The sequence below is a fragment of the Calonectris borealis genome, chromosome 6 (genome assembly GCF_964195595.1).
Source record: "Calonectris borealis chromosome 6, bCalBor7.hap1.2, whole genome shotgun sequence".
Taxonomy (NCBI): Eukaryota; Metazoa; Chordata; class Aves; order Procellariiformes; family Procellariidae; genus Calonectris; species Calonectris borealis.
In genome coordinates, this window is record NC_134317.1 from 12,212,205 (window position 1) to 12,239,645 (window position 27,441).

At 44.8% G+C, this 27,441-nt stretch overlaps 1 protein-coding gene across 1 annotated transcript in view; it reads right to left on the bottom strand.

Annotated features, from left to right (window-relative positions):
- The window catches only part of KALRN (kalirin RhoGEF kinase), a 524,417-nt gene extending 502,701 nt beyond the window's left edge, over positions 1 to 21,716 (bottom strand). Inside the window, exon 1 of the mRNA XM_075152844.1 lies at positions 21,644 to 21,716. Coding sequence (XP_075008945.1) covers positions 21,644 to 21,716 — 73 coding nt within the window. The remainder of the gene's footprint in view (positions 1 to 21,643) is intronic.
- Positions 21,717 to 27,441: the final 5,725 nt, after the last annotated feature.

Genomic DNA, 27,441 nt, shown 5'->3' on the forward strand with positions numbered 1-27,441 from the left:
CCCACCAACAGCCCATTGTGTGCTCCTCATACCCTTTAACCCACATCTCTTGTCACGCCAAAACCACACCAACATGCACATCCATGCAATCCCATATGCTCTGGGATATGGACCCCACCTACCCCTAGTACCGAATTTGCAGATTCACTGAAATACAACATGGCAATTGGTTTCACTGCTTGGTGCTCCCGTAAAGCGGGGGCATACTCACCTCCAGGTAAAATTCTTCCTGCTGAACTATTCCAACTGAGCATGCCAGGTGCTTCAGAGAAACACAGACATAACCCCAGCCCTGCCAGCACTCAGAAACAAAAATAAGACAAATCTGTAGTAAAGTGCATCATTATTCAATGAGTGGAGGCATTAACATGCAGACAAGACAGAGAGAGAGGGAAGAGGCAACTCCTTCAGAGTGCCCATCAATCACTATGGCACGAACAGAGCCGACAGCTCCATTAACTCTGGCATGTGCAGGTCGCAGGCTTGCTTGCTTGTTTGTTTTTTAATATGTTATCAGCCTCATTCTGAACATAAATATTAAAGAATGGTAATTTACTGGTGATACAAGCAGAATGGTTTTTTAGGAGACGATTAACCAACTAGTTGGAGGAGCAGGGCTAAACAAGGAGTTTCCAGCAAAACTTTCTCCTCACTATGAAATATGGCTTTGACTCAGCAAAAAATCAGAGTGCCCCTTGTTCTCAAAAAAAACTTAATATTTTTGTTGGAAAACGTAAACCACTCATGAACTAACAATTTCTATTCTAATTTTCTGGGAAGTTTTCAAACAAATTTTTTCAGTTATTAGTGTTTTTGTCCAAACATGTCAAATTATTTGTTTTTCTTTTTACAAAGAAAGCTGAAGAAGTTTCTCCTGAAACCATCAATAAACGTGGACATTTTTATTGTTACCATGAAAATTTTCAGGATGAGATGATGTGGAAACCATTGCAGTACAGGGATGCAGGGATAGCGTGGAAAAAGCATGAGAAATGGTAAGTGAAACAGCCTGAATACCATGAAATTGGACTGAAATTCTACAAATAAAAGACAGTTGTTGCAGAAAAGTAGTGTTTAAGGTTTAAGGTTGAAGGTCCATTCCAGCTCAAGCCATGAGCTAACAGAGTCCTGGCCTCTGGGCAAGTATATGATTTGAAGGAGACCAGACAGTGCTACGAATGCCAAGTATTCCCAGAAAACACAACCAAATCATAGCAATAGCATCTGGGATGCAGCTTTTCCTTTGTTTTTGTGTCAATCAAGCTCGTTCCCAGAAATACAGATAAACCGTTCATGCACAGAGGTTTCCAAAATGCTGAAGACCACCTGTAGGCTGTATATAGACTTTTCTCTGCATATAACACAACAAGCAGGAGGACCTGGACTGGGAGCACATAACACAGGAGAAATTGTAGATTTGCCAAACGCAACCAGCTGAGGCCACTCTGCCCTGGGACTGCTCAGGCCCACCGGTGTCTGAGCATTGCTGTGGGCTTTTGCAAACCATCCCCACAGGTGTAAATGACCCCAAACACTGCACAGCAGCAGTGTCAGTCCTTTGGGTTGCACTCATAGCTGTTGCTACAACCCTGTGTGAGTGTGTGCACAAGGGAGTGTGCTTCAAGTATGAATCATTTTATTTCTCCACATATGAATAATGCCTATTGACTGGGCATCACTTAAACGACTACAACAAAATTAAAACCAACAAAAACGAGCTGATGGGCTGAGATGAAAGATACTGTATTTCCTCTGTGAAGGACAAGAATATAATGCATTCGGTCACCCAGAAAAACATACTGCAACATCTAGGTCTGTTCATTACAAGTAAATGTCAAGAGAGCTGAAAGAAAGAGAGGTCAAGCCTTCGCCTCACACAGCCAGATCTGGGGAAGCACCGAGTCACGCTGTGAATGCATTTGGAAATAAACACCAACGAGGGAAAGTAATTTTCTGTCTGGTTGTCATCAGCTTCAGGGCTAGAAGACATGAAGCTGTCACACACCATCATCAACACACCTGCAACACGCACCAGATGGGACTACTGAAGGCAATGAGATGGGCTGCGGCATTCAGGGGACATCCCGTCCAATGGCCTGGGCATCCCTCCTCACCACCATGCACCACACACCCCACTGCAGCAGGGCTTCCTCCATTTATTTATATGGATGCTCAACTCTCCTGAATGAGCCTACACACCAAAATAGGATTCCCCTACTGTTGCCTCCATCAGCAACTCAAAGAGGTCCTGCGTTGGCCAGAACATGTTGCCCTGGCGAGGAGCTGGATCACAGCATCCACTGCGTGTGCTAGGGGAACAAGGGGATTGTATGTCCTGGGGAGGGGAGACCGGGTGAGAAGATGCTCTTTTATAGCTGAGGGTATCTTGGAAATGTCTGCTGGCAAGTGACACAGAGTGGTGGTTTGTCATGTAGATGAGTCACAGCATGTGGACACGACCTGCATAACCACTGCCAACAGGTTCCCCAAGGGGAAAGAAAAAGTATTCCTCCTTTCAGCGGGCCTAACTCTGCTCTCATGCACACTGATGTTAAACCAGAGTAACTGAGTCTCAGCACAGCAGAAATCAATGAGATCACTGTCAAGTCCAATGTCAAACACACGCGCTTACAAACTTGCCCAAGGTAGCATTACAGGGATTTTATACTATCCTCTGTGAACTAAAAACTTGAATGTTTCCATTCAGTTTTTGCAGAAAGCCTCGCTATACCTGCATGCACCTTTATCAGCATGTTCAGAGGACTGTGAAAACCCACAGAGCATCTCTCATGTTGAGACCACGTGTGTGAGTTGCCTGCATGAACACCTGGAAATCACTGCTGTTATCCAGAAAATATTGCCTGGGTAGCAGCTTCCTTACAGCCCATGAAGGAAGTGCAGTTTAGGAGAACCTTGAAGTTGCTCTAAATTGCCTGTAGTGGAAAAAAACCAGCCACTACAAGGCCCTTAAGGGGCAGGAATGTACGAGTACATCTACTATAGACAGCATCAGAACTGCAAACTGATGATCAGAGGCCAAACCTGGGAAACATCAGCTGCATTTCTAGCCCTCAGACTATTTCATTATTTCCTATAAAACAAGCTATTGTATTAAACAAAAGTCAGGGCGGCTTGCTGAACGCACCCACAATGAGCATTACTCAGCCTGTGGCCCAACTCACGGCTCAGCTGCAAAGAGCTGGGTTACCACCCCCTCCAATCTGTCGCTATATCTGTACGCAGTCGCTCCCTAACCCGGTTGTGTCAAAATGATCCAGGTTGGCTTACTATTTAAATGCATGGAGGGTTTTCTTTAACCCAGATCGTTTTGACTGATTTGGGTTAGAGAAGGAGTGCAGCTACGCCTGCAGATACTGACCCCGCAGCAGTGGGGACAGTGCCCAGCCACTTTGACCCTGGCCCGGGTTCAAAGCCTTTGAACCCAGCTCAGCTGCACATCTGGCCACAGCTGTAGATACCGTTCAGGAAAAAAAAGGCATATGAGGTTGCATTCAGTGTCACAGATGAACTATGTACTGTAAAAAGTTAGGGTATGATCCACGGGAAATACCACTCAGCTTCGGATTCCATTATTACAATAAAAAGAGAAGACGCTGGTACTAATGGTCTTAATGTTTCAACTAAATTCTTCAATTTAGGGTAACTAGGAATGGCTTGTTAATACTACATAGCCATACACACAGATAGGCATCTCACAGTACAGGGCATGGCTTCAATCACCTCCCGAACCGGAGCTAAGTGTGTATTTGTTTCAGTCACCGCAACTCCAGAAAAACAAATTTTAAAATGGAAGCACACTGGAAGAGCTGGGAAGCTTCTCTCCCATAAGCAAAATGCCATCTGTTACCTGTACGGTAGCAAGGCAGTTCAGCTCTTTTTCTACCCCTGCGCTGGCTGCTGTCTTGCACATCAGAGCTCTTGCTTGACTTCCCAGGCATGGGCAGAGCTCACCGAGGGACCCATGCAAATATAATCTGCAACTCAGAGTGGGAGGGAAACAGTTTTGCACCCTTCTTTTGTTCAAGAGGCATCAGCCCCATGTCCAGAATAACAATTGGGTCAGTGTCAAAAATAGTGAGACTCCAAGAATCTGTACCCCAAGTTTCTTGCCTAGGCACACCATCCCATAGTATCTTCCAGCAATCTCTGCTACCAGCCTGACTGAGAGCCGGACGATGTCCTCCTGCTGGCTAACATAGCTGTAAAGTGGGAAATGATATTTTCTTGTTTCACAGAAGTTTGGTTAGACTGAACATATTTGGCTTTGTAAAATACATCAAGATCCAGAGATGAAACATGTTCCTTAGGTGCAAAATACTAAATGATTGCCTTAATTTAAGAACACAGGATCTGTAATCCAGAATTTGTTTGGGGACATTCTAAAGGATTAGACTCTTCAGATTCATTCAAAAAAAGGAGAAAAACTGATTGCACATATGCTTCAGCATAAAAGTATTTACCTGACATCCAGCCAAAACCATTTTATCTCTGTAAGCAATCCTTAAACACTGCAGAATGCATTCACTCCTTTCATTACCAAATTACTTTTTAAGAGTTCAGCAGGTAATTGAAGTTCCAAATGTCTTAAACTGGTTTGGCAACACTGAAATTTCTTAATGGACTTGCTATCCAAGAACTTTAGAGGGGAAAAAAATCAGCTGGATACTAAATATATATCCTAAAATAAGATGGATTCAAATTACACCAAGAAGCTGGCTTTTAAAGAGGGAGAACATTTTAAATGAAGAGTAAATCTCTGCTCAGAGGAGGTTCCATGCTGTTGAAGCTTCAGCTCATATTCAAAACCATGGGGCAAAAAATCCTGTGAATTTTTCAAAGACACTGTGTTGGCCTAAATCTGTTCCTATTGAACTCAAGGGCTGTTAATTTCGACAGAAAACTAATTAGGACAATGCTGTCCCATATACTTTGTACTATTAACATATTCTTGTTAAAAATGGAGGGCTCTAAAACCTTTTTCCTAGATAAAAAACGTTTTGTTCATTACTTTTCCAATTCACTCAGCAGGAACAGTGAAAGGAATGAGCCTTTGCTCACACAGCAAAGTCCTCTGCACTTAACCAGCGCTGCGGTACCCAAAGGCGTGGGCAGGAGGGCGATGAGCAGCACGAAGCCCGCAGGCTGGCCAGGCGGCCGCCAGCTCCAGAGGTCTAATGAGGACTCTTGCCCCAACTACACCAATAGCTTTTGGCCAACCATTTTCTGCCTCAATTCCTCACATTTATAAAGTGGAGATGATGGCAGCGTTCTGTGTTAGTTATATGCACTGCTTTAAGTGTTATTATTTTATAGGGCTTTTCATGCACAGCCAATTTCCCAGTTCTCAGAGAGGAAGTGAGGCACGGAGCAATGCTAATTGCTTAATGTCATCCAGCAGGCCACAGCAGAAGTAGGACCTTCATCTCCAGAATTTTACATTATCCACTAAACTCATCTACAACCTTGGTACTACAAGATAAAAATTAGCTTGCTGTTTGTCCAGCACTGTCAGACAACAGGATACTTGCTTACTTCTGCTAACATTGCTATTTGCAGCCTATCTTGTTGTCACTGTTGTTCCTACAGAGAAAGCACAATATTAGATTTGTAAAATCACACTATATGGGAAGACACTGTGATGGCAAAGGCAGGATTACAGTCTCACTGCAGGCTCCAGCAGCAGGGAAAGCCGGTGATGATGTGCACTGCTCATGGTCTAACACGAAGAGCTTTAATGATGACAAGAGGAACACAGAACAACAAGACCAAGGGCTTTGCTTTGCACAGCAGCAATCTTTTCTCTTAGGATTTCTGTAATGCAAAAATATCTTTGTTCTGCAATGGATCAGTTTTCACAGCAAGGGGATAACTGATATTTAAGATGAACAAGAATAATTGAGGAACCTTCTGGTCTGACACAGACCAGAAAAGATGAGATGCATAAAATTAAAAGCCCAGTAAAAGATGCTGTTCTAGCACATAAAGACTCCTGTATCCAAATTACGGTTCCCACCCAAAAAGGCACAACTGTTTCATCTTACAGGGATGCAACACTCATTCCTGTATCACAGCCTTGCTGCTGAGGCATTTCTGTTGCAACATTGCCACTTGTAAATATAAATTGGGGATACCTACAACTTTAGGATGAAAGTTTCTGGCTGCACCTAGATGCACTGACACCAGCAGAGTAAGCCGTTAGAAATATCAGTCGAGCTGTCTGTCAGATAAAGCATGCCAGGCTTTACCTAAGGGAGCCTCAGGAAAGTTCTGGATGCAGGAGCTCAAGAGCTCCTGACAGAAAAGCTTGCAATTCAGCTGCTGCACCCTAATTTAACCCTATATGAACACTACATGCCAAAAAGCATGAGGGGGCTGAGATATTGGGAACTTGGCTCCAGCCAGCATCAGAAAAAGCACCCATTGATTTGGGATGCTGGAGACAACCAGAGCCTGCCTTTCCCCTGCTTTGCATGCAGCAGGTGTTCACTCACAAGTCCCTTACCAAGCAGTGGAAATAGGAAAGCTCTGCCTGACCAACACGTGGTGTTTAACAGCTTATAAACTTCTTTAATAACAGTAACATCATTTCACATTTTACAGCCCCTTTCATGCTGCAGGACCGCAACGCACTTTGCCATCTTAAACAATGAGCTGTGACGTGCTGGACCCGTGCGCAGCTGGAGAGGAAGAGCTGAAGATTGGTGAGGTTTCCTTCAGGCACTCAGGCTGGGCGTGACGCAGGGGAAGCCCGGGTGTGCCCGGATGGCTTCAGTAGCAGCCGGGAAGGATGGGGTGTCTGGACGTGGTGTCTGCATGTGCTGTTCCTGACACAGAGCTGCCAGAGGCTGTGTGCGTTTTACCTTGCCTAAAGCAAGAGAGGTTACGCAAAGACAGTGGAGGTGTTAAGAATAACAGGATCTTCACCCTGAAAGCCCTATGGAAGAGTCACAGATACAAATTACCTGTCAACACTAAAATGCAGCAATTCATATAGTCAAATTCAGCAACTATTTATGCTCACCAGCATTGCAAAGCATAACCTCAGAGTAGAAATGTAGAAAAGCAAGAGAAGAATACAGCTATCCCAAGAGGAATCTGACCAGGATATTAGGAATGCAGCCTTCCTTTCCAGAAATTGCTCGGGGGGTTCCTTAGTTGCACCAACAGCTTCAAAACTGTGAAGCTCAAGTCTTAGCTTCAAAAAAAGTGCAGTTTTACTACCTAAGTGCCTCTTAGGGGCTCAAATGGATGAGTGCCAACAACAGAGCCGTCAGCACCTACTCATACATGGAGGCTTTCTATCTAAAATCCCGTTTATCAGCAGAGTCCCAGCAGGACTACAGTATGATAAACACCTCCGTGACAAGTTCTAAACTTCCAAACTAACACATTCATTTACTTATCTGTGTGTAAAAGTGTGATACTGAAACGGACAGTTTTCTTGAGCATCAATACCTAACCCAAAGCAATCCATTACAGCTTTCCCATTTGTTTCTGGATTGAGAATAAACTCAAGTTACTTCAGCACAATAGAAATATTGTGTAGAATTACACAATAGAAATATTGAGACAGTTTCAAGAGACTGAATACAAGATTTATGTTCACTCCTACATGCTGAATGCCTCCTATAAGGAGATACAAGCCCAGGCTGGTGCCCGCCAAAGTTCTGCTGTAAAGCTCCTGCGCCACTGACGTTAAGAGGAGCTGTGCAAGGATGTGTCCAGACGAGGCATCAGGGACTGATGCTGCAACAGCCCGTGGCTTTCTGGATCGAGGTCATTCAAGTTTCATTTACCGTAGCTGAGAGGTGTGGGTGTTTGTAACTCTGGTGTTTTAAGGTCTTACATAGTACCTGTGTCTGTAACTCTATAGCAAAGTTAAGGATGAAACTTATATAAACTCCTACATGAACTCTTTGGTCATGGAGGATTTTTAAATCATTTTTTACAGATAGTCAAAATAAAAAACATCTTTCATAAAAGATGACAGCCCCAACTTCAGATTCCCACTGCTTGAAGGGAAACAGGACAGCCAAGAAACTGCAATATGACAAGCACAGTTTTGCTTTCCCCAGCAAAAGATCTGCAACTCTCCACTATCAACACACAGGACAAGCAGGATTGAGGATGGAGACAATAATTTGTTGCTGTCTGATTCAGAAAGCAGATAGGATTGCAATGGCAAAACAGCAAAGAGTGACACTCCTGTGGGTTCAGGCTGTGGCAGTACAACACATGGGTGCCCAAGACCAGTTCAAATCAGGTCATAAAATCCAATTCATCAAAATAACCTTTTAAAAATAGATTGCTACAGTTGGCTTCCTCTGAAACCTAACTGCTCCAGGCTGCTGCCTGAGCCACCATTTGCGGGGTGTCCGCACACCAAAAGGAAAAGTAATGACTAGGGAGGTTTTAATTCAGTTCCTGCAACAGCTCTCAGGGAAAATACATACGTAGATTGGAAGAGCAAAAATGGAGCCTGGAGAGGAGATCCCTTCAGAAGTCATTAGCTGCAGCTCTTAACATAGCTGCATGTTAGATGAAAAAAAAAAGAAAAAAAGATGAAAAAAAAAGGAGCTTAGTCATGCTTGTTCGCCTGTGCACTCTGCATGCCTGCTAGAGGCTGCCCTCCACGCTATCCTATTAGTTTCAAGATTTTCAGTTTAATCTGTATGAAGTTTCTGTCTTGTCCACTTGACATTCAGCTACTTTGTGTGCAAATAGAGGTCACTGCGCACCCCAGGAGCAGGACAAGAGGAAAAGGAGTAACAGATTCCCCCCATAGCACTCTCTCGTTCAGTTCAACAAGACGGAGGCCCATTTGGATTGGGGATATCTAGAAAACAGAGCCAGGGAGCAGGCTTGCTCCTTCTTAAATCTTCCAGGTATACATGTGCCAAAGGAAGCCTTTGCTGGGGAGCTGCAGCCAGCAAAAAGTAATGGCTGTGCTCTGGACTGGGGAGCAATGGGGGGGCAGTGGCATTTACAGAGGGAGAGAGCTCCCGCACAGATCTCTGCACTCCACAGACTGGTGACCACTGCCTGTGCTATACCTCCCACAGCTTCTGTCTCTAAAGAAAAGAAATACAAAGGTAACTTCCAAAAAGGAAACTTTCCTTTGCCTATATATTCCCACAGCAAGATGCAACATGACTTTCTATTTCTTGTCAGTGTGAAAATTACTCTTTGGAGTAGCACTTAATTACAACTCTTTGCAGTTCTCTCATTCACATGTTACATGAGGAATGTTATTGGTAAATACAGGTGGTATGTGCAATCAATTCAGCGCTTTTCAGAAGGCCATGGGTATTTATTCTACCCTGGACAATGCCCCTTAAGCCAACAGCCCCATTTGGAATAGCGACACACAGGTTTTACGTTTGCTAGATATATTCCAAGAGGAAAAAGTATGAGGAAAAATGAGACCAAGAAAAGGAAATCATATACTATGGTTATAGCTCTGTTAAACTCTGCTGTATGGAATCAGTCAGGAGGTACCTTCCCATGCCCCGAGTAGCTAACGCGCCCATGGGAGACATCCACAGCATAAACTTTGTGGCAGAGGGGTTGGCTCTGCAGTGAAAGGGAATCCGGCACTCGTAAAAGACAACAAAAGCAGGATCAGAGCTGTAAATGGCTCCTGACAGCACTGTCCTCATGAAGAGTCTCTGGGAAATATGGAATATATTAGCAAACCTGGGCTGGAAAGCAAAGCATTTTTAAGTAGGTGGAACTTTTTAATATCATTAAATCTCTCTTCCATTTAGCATTTAATAGATGTAACTTTCACAGCAGCACGCTCACTACAAAAAAGGCACAGGGTACCCTACCAAATAGTGAGCAGAACTGACCCAGAGCCCAGGTGCCTCGTTTTGTCAGCGTTCAGGTAACACGATGATGAGCAAAATCATCTGGATTCTTAACACACTAGATTAGAAATATCCTTACTTTGCTACCAGTCCTCTTTGGCCCCATCCCCACACGAGTCTGTCAGCTGAACACGGGCCAAAATTTCTGCCTGTGTAAATTACTGCAGCTCCTCTGCCGTCACTGGCATTGGGCCATTTTTTATACCAGATGTGGCTCTGACCTATGTATATTTAAAAATAGGGTCAGTGTAATAAAAATCTTAAGACCGTTTGACTGGTTGGTGCAGACATAGGCAAGGTGTGTTAATCCCATTTCCAGAACTAAGGCCAAGACGTACAACCTGTCTGAAGTAGGTCACCTGCATCCATATATAGGCACCCATAGCAAGTGGTTTAAGAAGAGCCGAGTCTTTGCACATCTCTCTGATTTCACCTGTCACTTCAGCCGTGACTTTTGACAATCCTACAGTAAAAAGGGATTGGTGTGCTTTTCCTGGCCCGTGCCCTGCCAACAGAAGAAAAAGCCATGCAGCGCTTTGTCAGGGTTTGCTCCACCACCACCAGGAAGTGGGTTTTTTCAAGAACACGTGAACAAAGTCCACACAACCTCAGGAAAACCACTTACTACAGCTTTGTGCCTGATTATTCCCTTTTTATAGATGGGTTTGATGAGACTTCCCTATTCTACACAAAGATTGTGACTATTTCAGTGTTCTGAAATGCTGTACTAATTCTGTGTATTATTTCTAATTACTATTATCACCATTACTACTGCACACCAAGCGGAGCTGAGGATGGCTGCGCCAAGCAAAGCAATTATTGTTCATCCTGCACGTCTCGAGCACTGCTTGACTTCAGAGGTGGATGCTGCAGAAACCTGTCCTTTCACTACCAGAGTAAGAACCTGCCAGCCATTGGTTTTGAACTATTGCACCTGAGCATTGTAAGGCTCCCAGGTGCAAACATCATGATGGAGCTGAAGCTGGATCAAGCACTGAAATCAATCCCAATCACAGCAACCAGGTCCAAGCTGCCAGTTACACCTTACTGCACAACTCAATGATGAAGACAAGGAGCATTTTTTAAAAAGAAAAAAAAAATTCCCATGATAAGGGCTTACATGCTGGGAAGTGTCATTTTTACAAATTCCCATTACCACACAGATCAGTTTTAATTGATCTGAACTCATCTAACCAACAGAGTTTTCCCTCTGTTCAATTGTAGCACCAGAGGTGTTTTAAACCGAGCTAGTGTTAACAACTTTCTCCTGGCCTCATATAGTTCAAGACCGTCTCATTAGGAATTTGATAAATAACCTGAAGCAGCAGACAGATTCCAGACTAACAGGAATCTGTAATAGATAGCTGACCTATTTAACACCCCAGCTAACTTTCCAGCAGGATTGAGTTGAATAGGAGCAAGCTGTTAATGGGAGATTCACACACTGCAGATCTAAGCCCTCGAAGCTCACGAGATCATTACTATTTACCTGGTGGGCCTGACTTGCTCCTTCAGACTAAATTTATCTGAATGCTTCAGACTGACTCTATTAGCATCACTCCTGAACTCTGCCTCAGCACAGAAAAGCAGAGCAGGAAAGTTAAATTGCTGAAACACAGTGGCAGTCAGATCCAAGGAGGCTGGCTCTTCATGACATATTTCTGTGAACAAGAGGCATTAAACGTGAAGCAGAACACCCAAGGATTTTGGCTCTGTGTCTTCACTTCATAAGGAAATGCTTTCTCTGTGCCGCATCAAAGCAAGACAGGCATTTGGTGCAGTCACCATTAAAAGACTGCAGTGTGATAATAATGGTCTTCGATAGTGAGGGGCATCTCCTAGAAGAGAAAACCTTGCTATTTTTCCTGTGCTTTGCAGTACCTCCTATGGCTGCCTTCCCCATTCTGAGCATGATACATGCATAGGCTTTGCCTGTTCCCTCCTTTCACTATGTACCCAGCCAGAGTCTGCCAATTTTTTTCTCTAATGTGTCAGAAAACCTACCTTTTGCTTTCCATCCCAAAAGCTACAACTCCAATCAAACCTTTTATTGTCTCGTTTCTGTGATTTCCTTTGGCTTCTGACCTTCCCCACACTGACATCACCCGCTTCCCTTCCACAGAGGATGCAGGCTGCAATGCCAAGTGCCCTCCAGCTCTGAAGTGCTCTGCTAGATAACTGTTGCATTCTTCCGTGTTTTTTTAGGTTTCCCTACAGTTTTCTCATTTCTTCCCTATTTTTCTGCTTGTACCTTATTCTCAGCCATTCCCTCTGCTCCACACCCAGTGCTAGACTCCGTAACTCCTCTGGCTTGTCCTTCAGACATGTTTAAAAGCAAAACAAAGCAAAAGACAATTAACATTCAGTTAAATGAATTCACAATCCACTTGACAGCTTTTATTGTAAGCACTTGATGTCAGGGATCGTCTTTTTGTTCAGTGTTCACGCAGCATCTGCTTCAGAAGGAACTAATCAGTGACTGAGACAATAATACAAATAATAAACTCTGGTAGAGAACCATCATAACATAATGACAATATTGTAGGCCCTATAGAAGGATAGCCCTATTGGAAGTTTTACTGCATCCACTCACAACCCTTCAAATGGTCTCCTGCACCTATAGCTTCGAAAGCTACACAGACTGACGGGTACAGCACTTGAAGGACCTGCTGAAACCAAAGGCAACCCGCTGAAACTTTTCATCTGGAGTTTCCACTAAACTTGTCCCGTGGGAAAAGACAGTAGTAAACAGTGGAAGAGAAACACAGTCCAGACATTTCCACAGAAGTACTGCATATTTCTTGCTAGCTATTATTTTTAACCTCTTGCAGATTTATTTTTACTACAATTTAAACGTATCTGTTATATGCCATAACATTATTATTATGAGAGACACTAAAACAGCAAAGTATTCTAGGCACTTGATACCATTTTACGAAACAGGGAATTAAAGCCAGCGATGACTGCAGATCAGTGCAGCAGCCACGAATGCACATGACCCCCTTTCCACCTTACTTCTTATACCTCCTCTGTAGGCAGAGGGAAGATGAACAAAAATTGTGGAATTATTCCAAAAGTTGTGGTGTGCTTTCTCTTGCTGTTTAACTAGGAGGGAGCAAAAAAGGAATTAAAATGCATCCAATGGGATGAACTTCTGCTTGCTGCTACCAGGCTGTGGGCACAGCCTTGGGCTCACAAGCCCACAGCCACCGAAGCCACTAGCTAAGCCTACATATCTTATACCAAAAACTACTTGGGATTGACACATACCTTAGAATCACAGAATAGTTTGGTTGGAAGGGATCTTTAAAGGTCATCTAATCCAACCCCCCTGCAGTGAGCAGGGACATCTTCAATTAGATCAGGTTGCTCAGAGCCCCGTCCAACCTGGCCTTGAATGTTTCCAGGGATGGGGCATCTACCACCTCTCTGGGCAACCCGTGCCAGTGTTTGACCACCCTCATCATAAAAAATTACTTCCTTAGTCTGAATCTACCTTCTTTTAGTTTAAAACCATTACCCCTTGTCCTATCACTACAGGCCCTGCTAAAAAGTCTGTCCCCACCTTTCTTATAAGCCCTCTTTAAGTATTGAAAATCCGCAATAAGGTCTCCCCGGAGCCTTCTACTCTCCAGGCTGACCAACCCCAACTCTCAGCCTTTCCCTGTAGGAGAGGTGTTCCACCTCTCTGATCATTTTCGTGGTCCTAACTTTGAGGCTTTCATTACATTTTTCACTAAGCTGTTTTAAATAAGCAAAAGTTTGTTTGCACAAGGGCCTCAGGTTTTGGCTTTACAGTACTCTATTAAGTCTAATAAAATACATTTAAATAAATAAATTCTGTCTTCGTTAATCAGCTTAGCTTTTCAGTGCTCCAACACTGATGGATGTCTATTCGTATCTAGACAAACTATGGTAGAGCGTAACTTTCCACTCCTGAAAAGCACTGCTGCAAAGCTCTTTGTTTTCAGCTTGGATGCTGTTTGGCACAACAGTTTGACATTCACTTACAAGACTGGTGAAAAATATGCATCGCTAATTTTCCTAAGTGCCATGCCAGCACCTCCGGGGGCCATGCATTTGCCTACCTTCCCATACAGTAATATGATTTGCTCCCAGCTAATAAAGTGGACTTCAGATCAGCTAAGGAAAGACTTTAGCTAGGGTGTCCTCCTTTGTTATTGAATGATATATTCATGGCAAAGAGCTAAAGTTGATAACGTCTTTAAAATACATAATTTTTTTTCCCTAACGTGGGGGATACAAGCCGATAATCCCTGCAGATCTTTTTCTCCCCCATTGCTTCCGTGGTTTATCATGTCCAATTAGCCATCTGCCATGCCTGCACTGCCATACAAAGGAAGCCCGCTCTCCTCCACCGCAGCCCATCAGCAGGGCTATTGTCCCGGCTGACAAACAAGAATCAGACACTATTGTTTCCAGCTGACGATGCTGCTCCCAATGTAGGCTGCCAGTTGCCATTAAAACAGCGGGAGCGCCAGGGTACACTCCAGGAGTCAGGAACCATGCCAGCAGCGCCAATATTACCAGGGAACCTTTACAAAGCGCTTTTCACTATACATTCTAATTTCAGGTAACAAACCAACCTGGGCCAACTATCACTCTTCATATCCCGGCTGCACCGGAGCATGCCTGACCTACTGCCTTTAGTGTTTTACCAAGCGCTTACCTTGCAAAGAAAGGCTCACAATCCCCAGAAGAGAGCAACATCTTGGAGTCAAATCTTTCCTTGTAATGATTTTTTTATTTTAAAGTTAAGGCATGTCTTCTGCCACTTCAGCACAGCTTATTCCACACACACAAAAAACAAAAAAATAGTTTAAAAAACCTGAAAACTCCACTAAGTCTACATGGCTACCAATTATGCAACGAGGTTAATTTAATTTCTCTCACAAACACCGCAGACACCCTTTTTCCCAAGGCCACTTCACTAACAGAAATGACCAGAGCAGCTGGTCTGCCAGTCACAGAGATGTTAAATTGAAGATCATTTCCTCTTATTATTCTCAGCAAAGCATGATGTGACCTTACGCCAAAATCTACAGTCTGACTAATTATGGTAGTTTTGTTTCATCAGCGAAACTGAAATGCTGGTTCATATAATTAAGGTTACAAAGAAAAGGAATTTCATTTTTAGTTTTAAAGGCAATTTGTTGCCTTGAAGTGGGAGTGCGACAAATTTAGCCTATATACCTGTATGTTCTCAGTCATTATATTGTGTAATTTGGAAGAAACAGAAAACACTCCTAGATTTTAGTAACAAAGCTATACACGTTGTTAAGGGAGAAAGAACCCCAATAAACCACAATTTATTCTAGGCACTAGTTAATGAAAATGAGCAACCAAAATGAATATTTATATTTAAAAGTAGAAACACAATTATCTCCTAAGCCCTTGATTAGGAAACAGGAATTATTTAAACTTCAGTAAATGTTTTACACGGTATTTTGCACTCCAGCATTGAACATACATAATTTTAATATACCACTTTGAATCTTCACTGAATAGTTTAAAATAAAATAAATGAAAAGCAACTGAAACTAATGTTATTCTACAGTAATCACATACGTAACGACTTTCGCAATGACTTACAATAGAGGAAAGTCTTTGCCTTGGATTCAAATAACAGGCTCATTCTGAACCAAATCTGAAATACGACATGAAAACTTAAATATTTTGCCGAAATATTACTCCAGTCTTAGCACAAAATGCTCTAAATCCCATTTTAACACACTGCAGTCCACATATGGCACAGGTGACTGACTCGAACCTAGATTTACAATTGCCGTTGCGGTGCATAGGCCAAGTTCTGTTTTCAGTTACATCCGTGAAAACTCCCAAACAATTCCTCTGACGTCCTCTGGATCTGCATGACAGTAACACAATCTGTCCCAGAACTGAGTGGAAAAAAACAAAATTCAAAATATTATGACTTCTTTCTTTTACAGCCCTCCACCTTTTAGGGTTCTCCATTCAGACAATCATATTTGACTTCTCTTTTCATATCCAGCTTTCTTTTGCAACACATATATTGTAATATTCGCTGTTATTCTTGCCAGATTCGCTAGGCAAAATTCCCCAAGTGGCAGAGTCCCTTCAGTTAAACACAGGGTGCGTGTGCCATGCAAGGCTGTAAAACAGGAGTTGTTTATCCAAAGAAATATTAAAAGCAGGACACCAGTCCAAATCAAACAAAAGCACAAATACCTCTAAGTTGTTTCATGACTTACTTTAAGTTCCAGCCATAAAATGCACAGTGCTATAGGTTTATAAGGCCTAATACTCCTTAAGTATTTTCTTTGATATAACTATGAAGTACTTAAAATACCACTGGGTACTGTACGGTATGTGTCGCCATGGAGCAATAAAGCTGCTATACATCCATAATCAACCTTCCTAGGGACCGTAAGGTCACAGCAGCTGAAACAACAGAATACTTCATCCCCAACCTTCAGGAGGCCCAGAGCACCTGTCCAGCCAGAGGACTCCCCTGCGGGCTCTTAACGCGAGGGTGTGCTTGGAAATTAAACCAAAAAAAAAAACCCACCAAACCCATCAAAGTTGCTCCCATTTTTAAACTCTCATGTTTCCCTGCAGGTTATTATTATGGGACTTGATAAAATACACTACGGAAGGCAGGGGGTGGGAAATAGCGATAGTTGTATTCGCCTGGCCAAGTTGGATGCTCGCTTGTATCCGTGCAGCTCATCAACCCAAGACACGCACGGCCATCTAAGGCCACATGCAAAATGGTCTACACAAGCACGGGGAGGGTTGTACAGGGCTCCTCTCTGATGACTTTGGGATAGCACTTTTCTTCTTTCAGAGTTTCAACCCCAAAACACAGCATACGCAACAGGTTCCCCCCCCCCCAATAACTTCTGCAGGTGCCATATCGAGCCTTATTGCATTGCCTGTGCACTTTACCAATGTCTGTGCTATAAGCTTATGTTCGCTATTGCACCCTGTCCTGGAAATCAAGGATTGTGAACTTCAGTACATACAGCTCTGAACAGAAGCTGGGTGTGAAAGGCCTCTTCCTCTGGAAGTAATTCTGTTCAGCGTTAATTGAATTAATATCGAATAGAATACATATCTTCCTACTGGCTTATAACACAATGCAATCTCATCCAGAAGAAACACGTTGTAAATGACTATCAGATGTCACCCCTGTTGCCCTGTACGTACTTCTGAATGAGGAGGAAGGAAAAAGTATGGGAAAGAAATGCTTTTCTGAACATAAATCACCAATTTAAATCACTCCCTTCCAGGATCAGACAAAAAGAGATCCTTCCCTTTTGTCACAAGACCCCACAAATCAGCAGGTTCTGCCCCATTTCTGAGCAGTGTCTGCAGGGCTAGAGGGGAAAGAGGACAGTCATTCCCATCAAGACCTCTTGATTCACCTATGCGTCCTTTGCCATGTCTACGTGCCAATTCCCGGACTAGCAGAGCTCCCTCCGAGGGTCCTGAGGAAGAGGAGATGGGACAACAGCAGGGCAGAGCCACACGGCCTTCCCCATGCACTGGGGTACCCGGTGACAGAGGCTTGGGAGGATCTGGGTCCCCACATGTAGTGAGATAACCATCCTCCTCCCCTACGTCAATCACATGAAAAAACACCTCCATTAGACAATAAGGAAAGAAAGGAACAAAACTCATATTCCTGCCAGGGTCATAGGTCAAAGCCTCCAGAGAATGGTAGAGATTTTAATTAACAGCATCACCTTAAAGGACACAGGAGCTTTCCAGGTGGTAGGCACAACCTGACAGTCTTTTCTACAACAGAGACTCCTTTATCAGCACACATTACCAGACCAGGCCTTATACATTATAAAGCCTCAAGGTGAGGAAGCCAGGTGTCACACGAACACCTCACCACCAGTGACAACTCGATTGAATCAATTTATCTGCTCTACAAGGAGACACTTGGTTCCATCAACCTCGAGAAGCACTTCTCTGCAGACATCACTTCAAGCACATCTATTGATCAAACAGCTTGGCCACTGCCAATCATTTTAAAGTTATTCAGTAGTGGAGCTGCCAGTCACTCATGCACAAATGAACAACGCTGGAAGTATAACCGGCTGGTGGAAAGCAGAAAGCAAACAGAGTAATTCATCGCAGTCAAAGGAGATGGAACAATATCAATTTTCAACTCACTCACAGGAAGTATCAATGACAAAGTCAGCATCTTCGTCTCAGACATAATCGATGTTATACTAAGTGCCAGAAAAATAAATTAGAAAATAAAACTGTACCTGCTAGTGGATAAGAAATATTGATGTTTACCCTTGCCAGTAATTGGTAGTTTGCTAAATTGTTTTGTCACTGACCTCTATAAATATTTAAAATTTTGGTAAAGGATTTCCTTATGTGTTTCACCTCTGCTTCCAAAACACACTGCAGAAATTCCTGCAGCTTAGGCACAAAGGTAAAGCTTTCCCTCTGTGGCTGTATCCAAGGGATATCTGTCATTTGTACGCTTTACAAAGGGACTTACTTTATGTTTGAAACAAGTATTTGGATTCAGTTCCATACAATATAAAAGTCTCAGTACACATTTAATATAGACTACTGAGAGTTCCAGAGAACTTGCTCATATTTTATCTGTCACCAAAATAGACATAAGAAACTTAATAAGACATACCTAGGCGTAGATTTGGTTTCTTACTCAAACATAAGCTCAAAAAAAGTGATAGACGTCGTGCAGAAATTACTGCCTCAATTCAGCAGCTGGTGTTATCCCAGAAATCAGAGCTGGAGACTGCAATAGTAATTTCTGCCCTTAAAGTCCCTCTGCCCACTAATTTTTATCCCAATTACATGGGAGTGATTCTCCAAAATAAGACTGAATTACACTCTGTGTATATCTGATGGTGAAAATTAGAATAGTCCCTACCCTGCCTGTCTCTGGGGAGGTTTAACTGACTGCCAGCATCAACCAAACAGGTGTTAAATCCACCCTTTTCTTAAGAGACATTCCTAGTTCTCATCAGTGTAAGCACCAGAACAGACCCTCCTTTATTACCTCACGTTAATTCCTTCAGTTCTATTTTCCAGGTACAGCTCAGAGAGAGCTGCTGCCTCAGTTCACCGCTGATAAGGGACTGCTACCTCCGAGTGTTTGGGTGCTGCTGGGGGAGACACGCCGTGCACGGCGCCATTCCCAGCATCAGCCTCCTCTGCTGGTACCAGGGAGCAGCCTATCGATCCTCCAGGCTCAGTGCAAAGCCCAGCTGGTTGCTAAAAGCCTCTGAGTGAGATATTAGTTGTTTGGACTCCATTTTTTTCACTGAAAATAATGAGTTCATGCTTTTCTGTGTTATAGCTATGAATTCAGGAAGAGTTTAGGCAGTTTAGTGCATGATCGTGCTATTGGAGCAGCTAATCTTTAAACCACATAGATTCATTTTTTGTTTGATGTGAGTGTACGAGGGCATGCAAGCCACAATGGTTATGCTTTACAAATCCAGAATACAAGTCAGGACAGAAGGAATAAAAGAAAAAAGCTAATATCAAGGGGAAAAGGATGCTAAGTCAATGCAGGTCTCTGCAGCTATTACAAATCAGACCCTATCTCACAGTCCTTACTCAGGCAAGATTGCCACTGACGGCCAAAAAGAGGAGTGGGAGAGTCAGCTGTGTCCTGTCTACAGTTGTTCTCCTAAGCCCCACATCAGCCAATCTCTCTGCCATCCATTAAAACTAACTTCAGACAGGCACAACAGTGAACGGTGCACAAACAACGCAGGAAACCAACAGTGCAATTTCACGTGAGTCGTGCCTGCTCTCGTGCTTTTTTCCCATTTCTCAGTGATGTTGCCTGGCCACTGTAACAGCTGACAATCAAAATTAACTACTAATAGGGTGGTTTTTTTCCCCCATGTCATCTTTTTGGACACAAGGTGCTACATAACAGCACAGAAACAAGAAGTTTGCCATCTCCTTTGATGAAGCTTAAGGTAGATGAGACAACCATCAGGAATGGCCTATGCATACATGCTTCAGAGCAAGGATGTGGCCTAGGCACCCCTTCCAGGCCCAGGTTCCTGTGATTTTGTTTCCTCAAGAAGCAGAAGTATTAGGAGACTTTCTGAAATCTCCAGATTAAATGCATAAGGCAGGTGACAAGTGTATTCATGGATCTACAGGTGAAATTTCAGGTGAAGGAGGCAGATTGGGAGAAATGTCTAGTCACATGGCTCCCTGTGCTGCTTCTTCATTTAGGAATACTTTTTTCATATAAGCTAGGCAGACTTGACTCTCTCCAAATTCAATTCTGCTAACATGCTTATGCTGAGAAGGCAGTGTCACAGAGAAATGATTCAGCTTTGGGTGAAGGAGGGGAGAGAAAGAAAAGGTGGGGGGAACCTTAATTAACAGGTTCCTTTTAAAAGGAAAATTGGTGGGTTGTTTTTCTTTTTTTAAACAAATCTGTCATTGTTGAGACTTAGGAAATTAGCTTGTAACCAGGCAAGCTATCAACAGGCAAATATCCTATGGCTTAATAGGTTGTGGATCACAAGATACACACAGCCAGACCTTATTATAGTTATCCTCTAGATCAAAGGGTTTTCACATAAATGGGGTGCAGTCTACCATAGCAGGGAGCTGCTGCAGGCCTTCAGGATTTCACTTCTTTAAAGCTTTGGTGATTACTTTTTTTTTTTGTAACTGGAGCTCAAAGCACTGTGTGTAGCTAATAAGCAGGTAGGAAAACAGCTGAAAAGCGAAGTCTTGACAAACAGCTGTGGCAATGTGTCAGTCCTAGCCTAAAAGGGTCAATCCCCTTATGAAACAAGCATTTAATCCTTTACAATTTTTAATTAAAAAACTACCAAGAAGCCTATAATACTTTCTTAAGATTTTGTCTTAAGATTGGGGGCAGGGGGGAGGAAAAGGCAGACTGCAAGTTGTTTCAGTTGAGATGCTGATCCTGTGCAAAGCCATGGTTTCAGAGCTGAGGGCTCCCACACAACCACCACCTCACAAACGGGTGGTGCAGTGGGGACCCCAGCACATACCCACTGCCCAGAGAATTTAATTAACCACTGCATCATTAACGAAGACCCCACGCCACGCTCTGCTGTAGCCCAGCTCCACTTCAGCATCCTCTGAAACGGGAGAGCGAAACACACGGCTCTCACGCAGCCCTGAGATACTTTGCGAGCCCGTCCCCGCGAGGTCAGCATCCCCGGCCGGCAGCGGGGCTGCGGGCGAGCGCTCTGCCCTCACTGCCCACCCGAGGGCGGCAGGGGTAGCGCCTACCGCTTCGCCCAGGCGGAGCGGGGCTGGCAGGGCAGGCAGCCGGCTCCGCTTCGAAATAGCGGCTGGTACCCGGGCGGCCGCCGTCGCCGCTGCCCGGGGTGGGGACCCGGCGGGGCCCAGCCGGCGCAGCCTCTCACGGAGGCGACAACGCGGCGGCTCTCCCCGAGCATCCCCGCGGGGCTTTTGTGCCTGCTCGGGGCGGGGGCCCGGCCGGTCCCCTCCCGAGGCGGTCGGCGGCGGGAGCGCAGCCCCGCGGTAGCATCCTCCCGAGGGCGGGAGGGGGGGACCGGAGCACGGACGAGCCGAGGGGCTGAGGCGGACAAAGCGAGGAGGCAGGCGGGGACCCCCTCCCCGCGGCTCCACTGCCGGCGGTGCCAGCGCCGCCGCCGCCGCCAGCCCCGCATCCCGCGGCGGAGGTAGGGCCCGGCGCTGCCCCGGCCCCTTCCCCGCGGCTCCCCTACCTGTTCGAAAGAAAGCATCCACCTCGGAGTCGGGGACAGCGCCTTCCTCCGCCGCCCCTTCGGCGGGATTCATGGCTGGGGGAGAGGCGGCAGCGAGCCCAGCGGCTGGTAATATCCAGTGAGTTAGGAGGAGGAGAGCCGAGAGAGAGAGAGAGAAAGAGGGAGGGAGAAGAGGAGGGAGGGAGGGATGGAGGCGCGTTTAGCGGCGAGCCCAGCCGAGCGCCGCCCGGATCATCCCTTCCGCGGTGCCTGCGGGGCGACTGCCCCGGGGCTAGGCTGCGCTGCCCCCCGGCTGCGCTGGGCGACGCGGCCCGGGGCGGGGTGCCGGTGTCGAGCCCCGCCGCCGCCGGCCCCCTCCCTTCCACCCGCTATTGTTCCGACCTGCTCCGCTCCGCTCCCCCCCGCCGCCGCTGCCCCTCGCCGCGCTGACAGCCCAGCCCAGCCCGGCCCGGCCCCCGGCGGCCGCCCCCGCCGCTTCCCTACCGGCACTTCCTGAGCCAGGCCGGGGCGCGGGCCGGGGAGGCTGCGGCGCCCCCCGCCGCCGGGGCAGCCCCTCCGCGGGGCGCGGCCGCTCCGCGCAGCAGCGCGCCCCGGGCGGGGGCGGGGGTCCAGCTGCTGCCGGCGGGCCGGGCACAGGTGCGGCCATGGGCGCCCCAGCGGGGGTGGATTTTTTTATTTCCTACCCCTGTGCGCTCCGCAGCCGTACTGATGTGCTTCACCGGTCTGCACCGCTGCCATGTCTCCCCTCTGATGAATAACCGCGGGGGCACGGCGCAGCGCTCGGCTGTCAGCTGGGCAGGTACTCGGGGAGAGAAAGTGAATGCCGGTGTGGTTACAGGGAAAAACATTTCTTTGTTTCGGGGTTTGGTGGGGTTGGGGTTTTTTTTTGTTCATGGGCTGTGGGGCACGATTGCGTTGGAAACGATCAGTGAAACTGCATGTTCTTGCAGGTATGCCTTCGTATTTTCTTCTTTACAGTCCTACGCAACTAAAGAGCCAAAAAGGAGTTTGAAAAGCCAAGACCTGGTCCCAGCTCAGATGTTGATTCAGCTAGCTAAATGATTTTTATTTCTCTGCTATAGCTCCAATATTTGTGATTTGGGACAATAATTGTTGTCTCAAAAGGAGTGCTGTGAGGAATACTTGTTTGTACTTTGTTAGCAGCTGTGTTAAATATTATTCCCTGAGCCCAGCTATCAAGATTTCAAGCACAGACAGGCAGAGATAGACAGAAAGACAGATGTTTGCCATTTGGGCACTTTCCTTTCTTCTCCTGTTCACCTATTTGAAGTCTCACCAGCTCCTCATTCTTCTATAATCGCGTAACAGCTCTAAAACTAGCAGCCTGCTTGAGGAGAAATGTTGCTGTTCCACGTATTCAAAACACCATTGTAAAACAGGAGTGTTACTCTCACACCTCACAGTTGTTCATCTTTGCTACCTCTGCCATTAGAAAGAAAAAGCAACTGTTGGAGTAATCACCCCTCTGGCTGTATTACCCTTGGGTAACACATCCTTGCTGCAAAATCGCATCTCCCAAGAACAAAAGCCTTTTAGGCCAGCGTGTCCCTGTGCCCTCAGTGTCATTATCCTGTAGGGGTAATGCCCAATCACCACTCCTTTGCCACTGAAAAACTCTGATGTTTAAGGGACTCTATAGGTGCATAGGAGGTAGTTGGCTGTAGAAGATGAGGACAAAACATCTCCAGGAACCTGGTCACCACAGAAGGACTCACTGGAGCACTTCAAAAGAGCTAAGTATCAGTCTAGTGCATCTCAAGAAAGAAAATACTCTGAATAGCAGAAATCTCAGAGCCAACTGGTTTTAAGTGACACTTTGGATCAGATCTCAATCTGCCAGGTAGATTAGCAGCTGAGGCTGGCAGAACCTTTCCTGTTTTAGCCCAGAATATTCTAGACAACAGAGGAACATGGGTTTCCTCCATCTGATCTCTTCGCAATAGAGCATAGAGGAAGGCTGGATTTGGATGTATGCTCACTGACTAGATACATTGCACTTGATAAAAGCGCTGAAACTTTCCCTGCAGAAACTTAACTGTCAAAATGGCATTGACCAGGCAGGTTGAGCACAGAGATCCCAGTCACATCTTCTCTGACCTTACCGTTTACTACTGGAATTGAAACAGAATTGAGAAGCAAATCATATGTCATGCCTGGGGACTGCAGAAGTAAGAGCAAACAACCTATAGAGATCTATCTAGCATTTAGTTTCCCTCTGGTTGCCTTATTGCCTCCCTTCTGATCTCTGATCTACTGCCCATTTCCCAAGCCTAACACCAGCTGTTTTTAACTGAAGCCATTTACCTATTTATGTTTATGGATAAAAAGGGTCATTACCCAACTATCATCTGCAGAAAATGTCAACACAAAAGCTATATCCGGGCTGCCGAAGCTCACTGCAGACTTCTGTGCTGCTTCTGAGCTCACCTCCTTAGGACAACCAGGATGCCAGGACCACCTCCATACCAGGAATGCCAGCAGTAGGGCATTACCACAGTGCAAGCACCAGATTACAATCAGTCTTGCAAACACCAGACTTTCTTCAGTGACCGCTCACCCCTTCTTCCACGTCACACCATGATGCAGAAAAGCCTCCCATCTTCCAGGCTTAAGCAAGCTGCATCATTTCAGATCCCATCTCAAGATCTCATCTCTGAATATTCACTACCCAGATTCCCTCCATAACCCTTATTCTCCCCCAGACTCTTACATACAGGTTGATTTGTGAGTGTGGGCAAAAGCCTTGGTAGCTGGCAAGAATGTGTCCTCCTCGTGAAGCACTTTGAATCCACTCAGGATTTGGTACAATCTGGTGTTTTTTAGAGTCAAAGCATTCCTTCTCCTTAGACAGGAGTTACCCCTAAGCAGTGAAGGTTTAGTATCATCCAAAGAGAATTAATGTTGTCAATGACAGAGAAATTTATATTCCCCTTTCATTATGAACCCTGCAGGTGTGGCCTACAGCATCAGTTGTAGAAATCATATCGGCTACAGAAAACATCTTTGTCTGTATAACCTGCAATCAAATGCGTTAGAAAACGCTGAGGGAGGGAGAGCAGTTCATTTAGCTGACCTGCCATCCTGATACCTACACAGATTCCTGGTTAATGATTAAACCAGTTAAGGCACTTACACTTCACCATATAAAATACTGATATCTTCTGAAAACAAACTACTTTTTGCTTTGCAGAACAACTTCATTAGAATGAGAATGGTCCCAGATCTCTCATATGTTGACACAAATGGGAATTTCCACTTTTTAAAGAATAAAAGTGTTTGCAGGTTTTTTAATCCAGTTTCATTAAAGTATATTAAGACTTAGCCATGCATTTTTGTTGCCCATGTGCTTGCATCTCCACTGGCCAGGGAAGCCCTGCACAATATAGTCACTGTTTTCATGGGATTATCATTGAAGCAACAGTCCTGCTGTCACATTTTGCACACACCTCTCATATGCACACACCATGGCAATGCAGGATGGGGAGTACCACGTTCAAATATCAGTAAATTTTAGTGCAACCCCAGACATAAGTGAGCTACTATTTTTATTAACATTGCAAGCAGAACAGGGCTGTCACTGTAAAATATCATTAACAGCTAGGAACCACTATGACTTCAGTTCAAGTCTCGGCAACAAGTTTACGGTTTTTGTTGTTCAAAGAAGAGCTGTTAAATATAGAATGAAATACTTTCTGCAATGTATAATTCACTTTTTAGATATAATGCTGAAGGCACCTACAGTTTCCTTGAAAAACAAAACACAAAAAGAAACCCTGTAGAATTACATAAGCCAAATACACTAGTTTCACTGACAGACATTGCTTTAATCTTCTGCGTGGCTCTACTTGACAAATACCTCAATCCATAACAAACAACTTAGTTTAACTAGGTACGAATGGTTTTATTTGCGAGAGCCCCTAAAGCTGCTCAAAGATCAGAAACTGTCACACAGGCTTTTGATTTAAGGTCTCTGCTACAGTCAACTTTTCCAATGGGATGGCAATAGTTGGCATCTGAGATGAAACATTTTTTAGCTAAATCTCATGAGCTTGCAAACTATAGGATGGGAGGAGGGAGAAGAATTTGAACAAGAAATCAGTAAAATTAATCTTTCCATGGCAGCAGATCCAAGACAGGAGAAATGTATCTGAAGGCTCTAGGACAGTTGCACTGCTGGGAACAGTACAGCACTCCGAGAAAGCACATGCAACGTGGGTGTCCTGCACAAAGGATCAGGAGTCAAGTGCTGCAAAACACAGTACACACACCAAGGGTTCTCATTCAAAAAGGAACAGGGAGAAAAACCATCCTGCCAGGCTCAGCAGACAAGCAGTCTGCAAGGTGCTGCAGAGACCGTTATTTGTGCAGAAAGTCCCTCCCTTTCAGTGTCACAGCAACGTCTAAATACAGAGTGTTAATAGGTAGGATCAAAGAGAAAACCTGAATAGCAGAGCAGGAAAACGTAAGTCTTAAAAGCACCTAAGGCTGCCTTGTTAATAAGTTATTTGCAGCTACATTCTGGGGTATGTGAGAAGAATTTCTCACACCCAGAGACCTGTTCAGACATATGTCTAGGTATTAGAGTTGAAATTACTATGCTCTTAAATGGGACCAGGCACAGGGGGTGGAAGTTTCCATCCGTATTCTATACTATCAGGAATGCTGTGAGGGAAAATCTGCAAGTCCCCAGAAATACTGTGTGCAGAGAAGCCTCTAGGGCAGGATGGAGGAGGCAGAAGGCATGTTTCATATGCTTAGACTCAAATGCCCACATATACACCAAAGATTATTTCTGCGCTCAGTAGACAGCACATGCACATCAAGGTTGGCTTTGCAGCACCCACATATACATTTACACACGTCGGTTAACTCTACCCTTTGCTCAGATGTGGAACAGCTGTATGGGCAGGCGTAGAGCAAGCTCTAATCCCATGCCAAAGCCCTTGTCCCCGCATCATCCCTGCTATTGTTATCCTCCCCATCTGGATCAAAGCTGAAGTGGGAATGTCTACTCAGTTGCCAGCTAGTCTCTTGCTTCCAGAGTCGACATTAATTCCAATTTCCCCAAACTTGGACAGAAAGCTGAGCAATAATCACTGCTCTGCAGAAACACCACCCCATCCAGAAGAAAGTGATAACAATTAGCAAGACAATTTTAAAAATATAGAGTAGTTTTATCACTGTGGCAATGCAGAGGTTTGCTAGCATCAGCAGACAGACAAAGGTGCCTCTTCCATAAGATACAGAACTGCATTTGCCACTCTGGCCACAGAAGCTTAAACTCAGTTAGCAGCAAGCAGAACAGCTGATGCATCCAAGAAGACACAGGTCTTTCTCTTAAGTTTACAGATATGAATCTGGACAGAGTCAATAGTGACTGAAAATCCTTTTCTTCCCAGTAACTATTTGGATACATTTGTTAAATAACTTGCTAGTGCTAATGGATCACAGATTCTGTTACCTAATGAAAAAAAAAAATCTGATCACAAAGGTGGTATCCCTCAGCCAGGCTCTGTTTGCTACAAGCAGGGTAGAAAAGAGAAGTTTGTGTTGGCCAGGTCTATGCTGTACTTTTATGTACGTAAAGAACATCAGTCTTAAGCACTGTTAAGCTGGAACATTTTATTCTAACTAAATTTCCTGCAAACATTTAATCCTGATTCTGCAATTTTGCCAGATTCTTAACGATACTGAGCAGTATTTATTTACCAGGAGCTCCTAAACTCCACACACCCTCCCAGGCAAGTTTTGCTCAGTGCAGAAAGAGTTACATAACT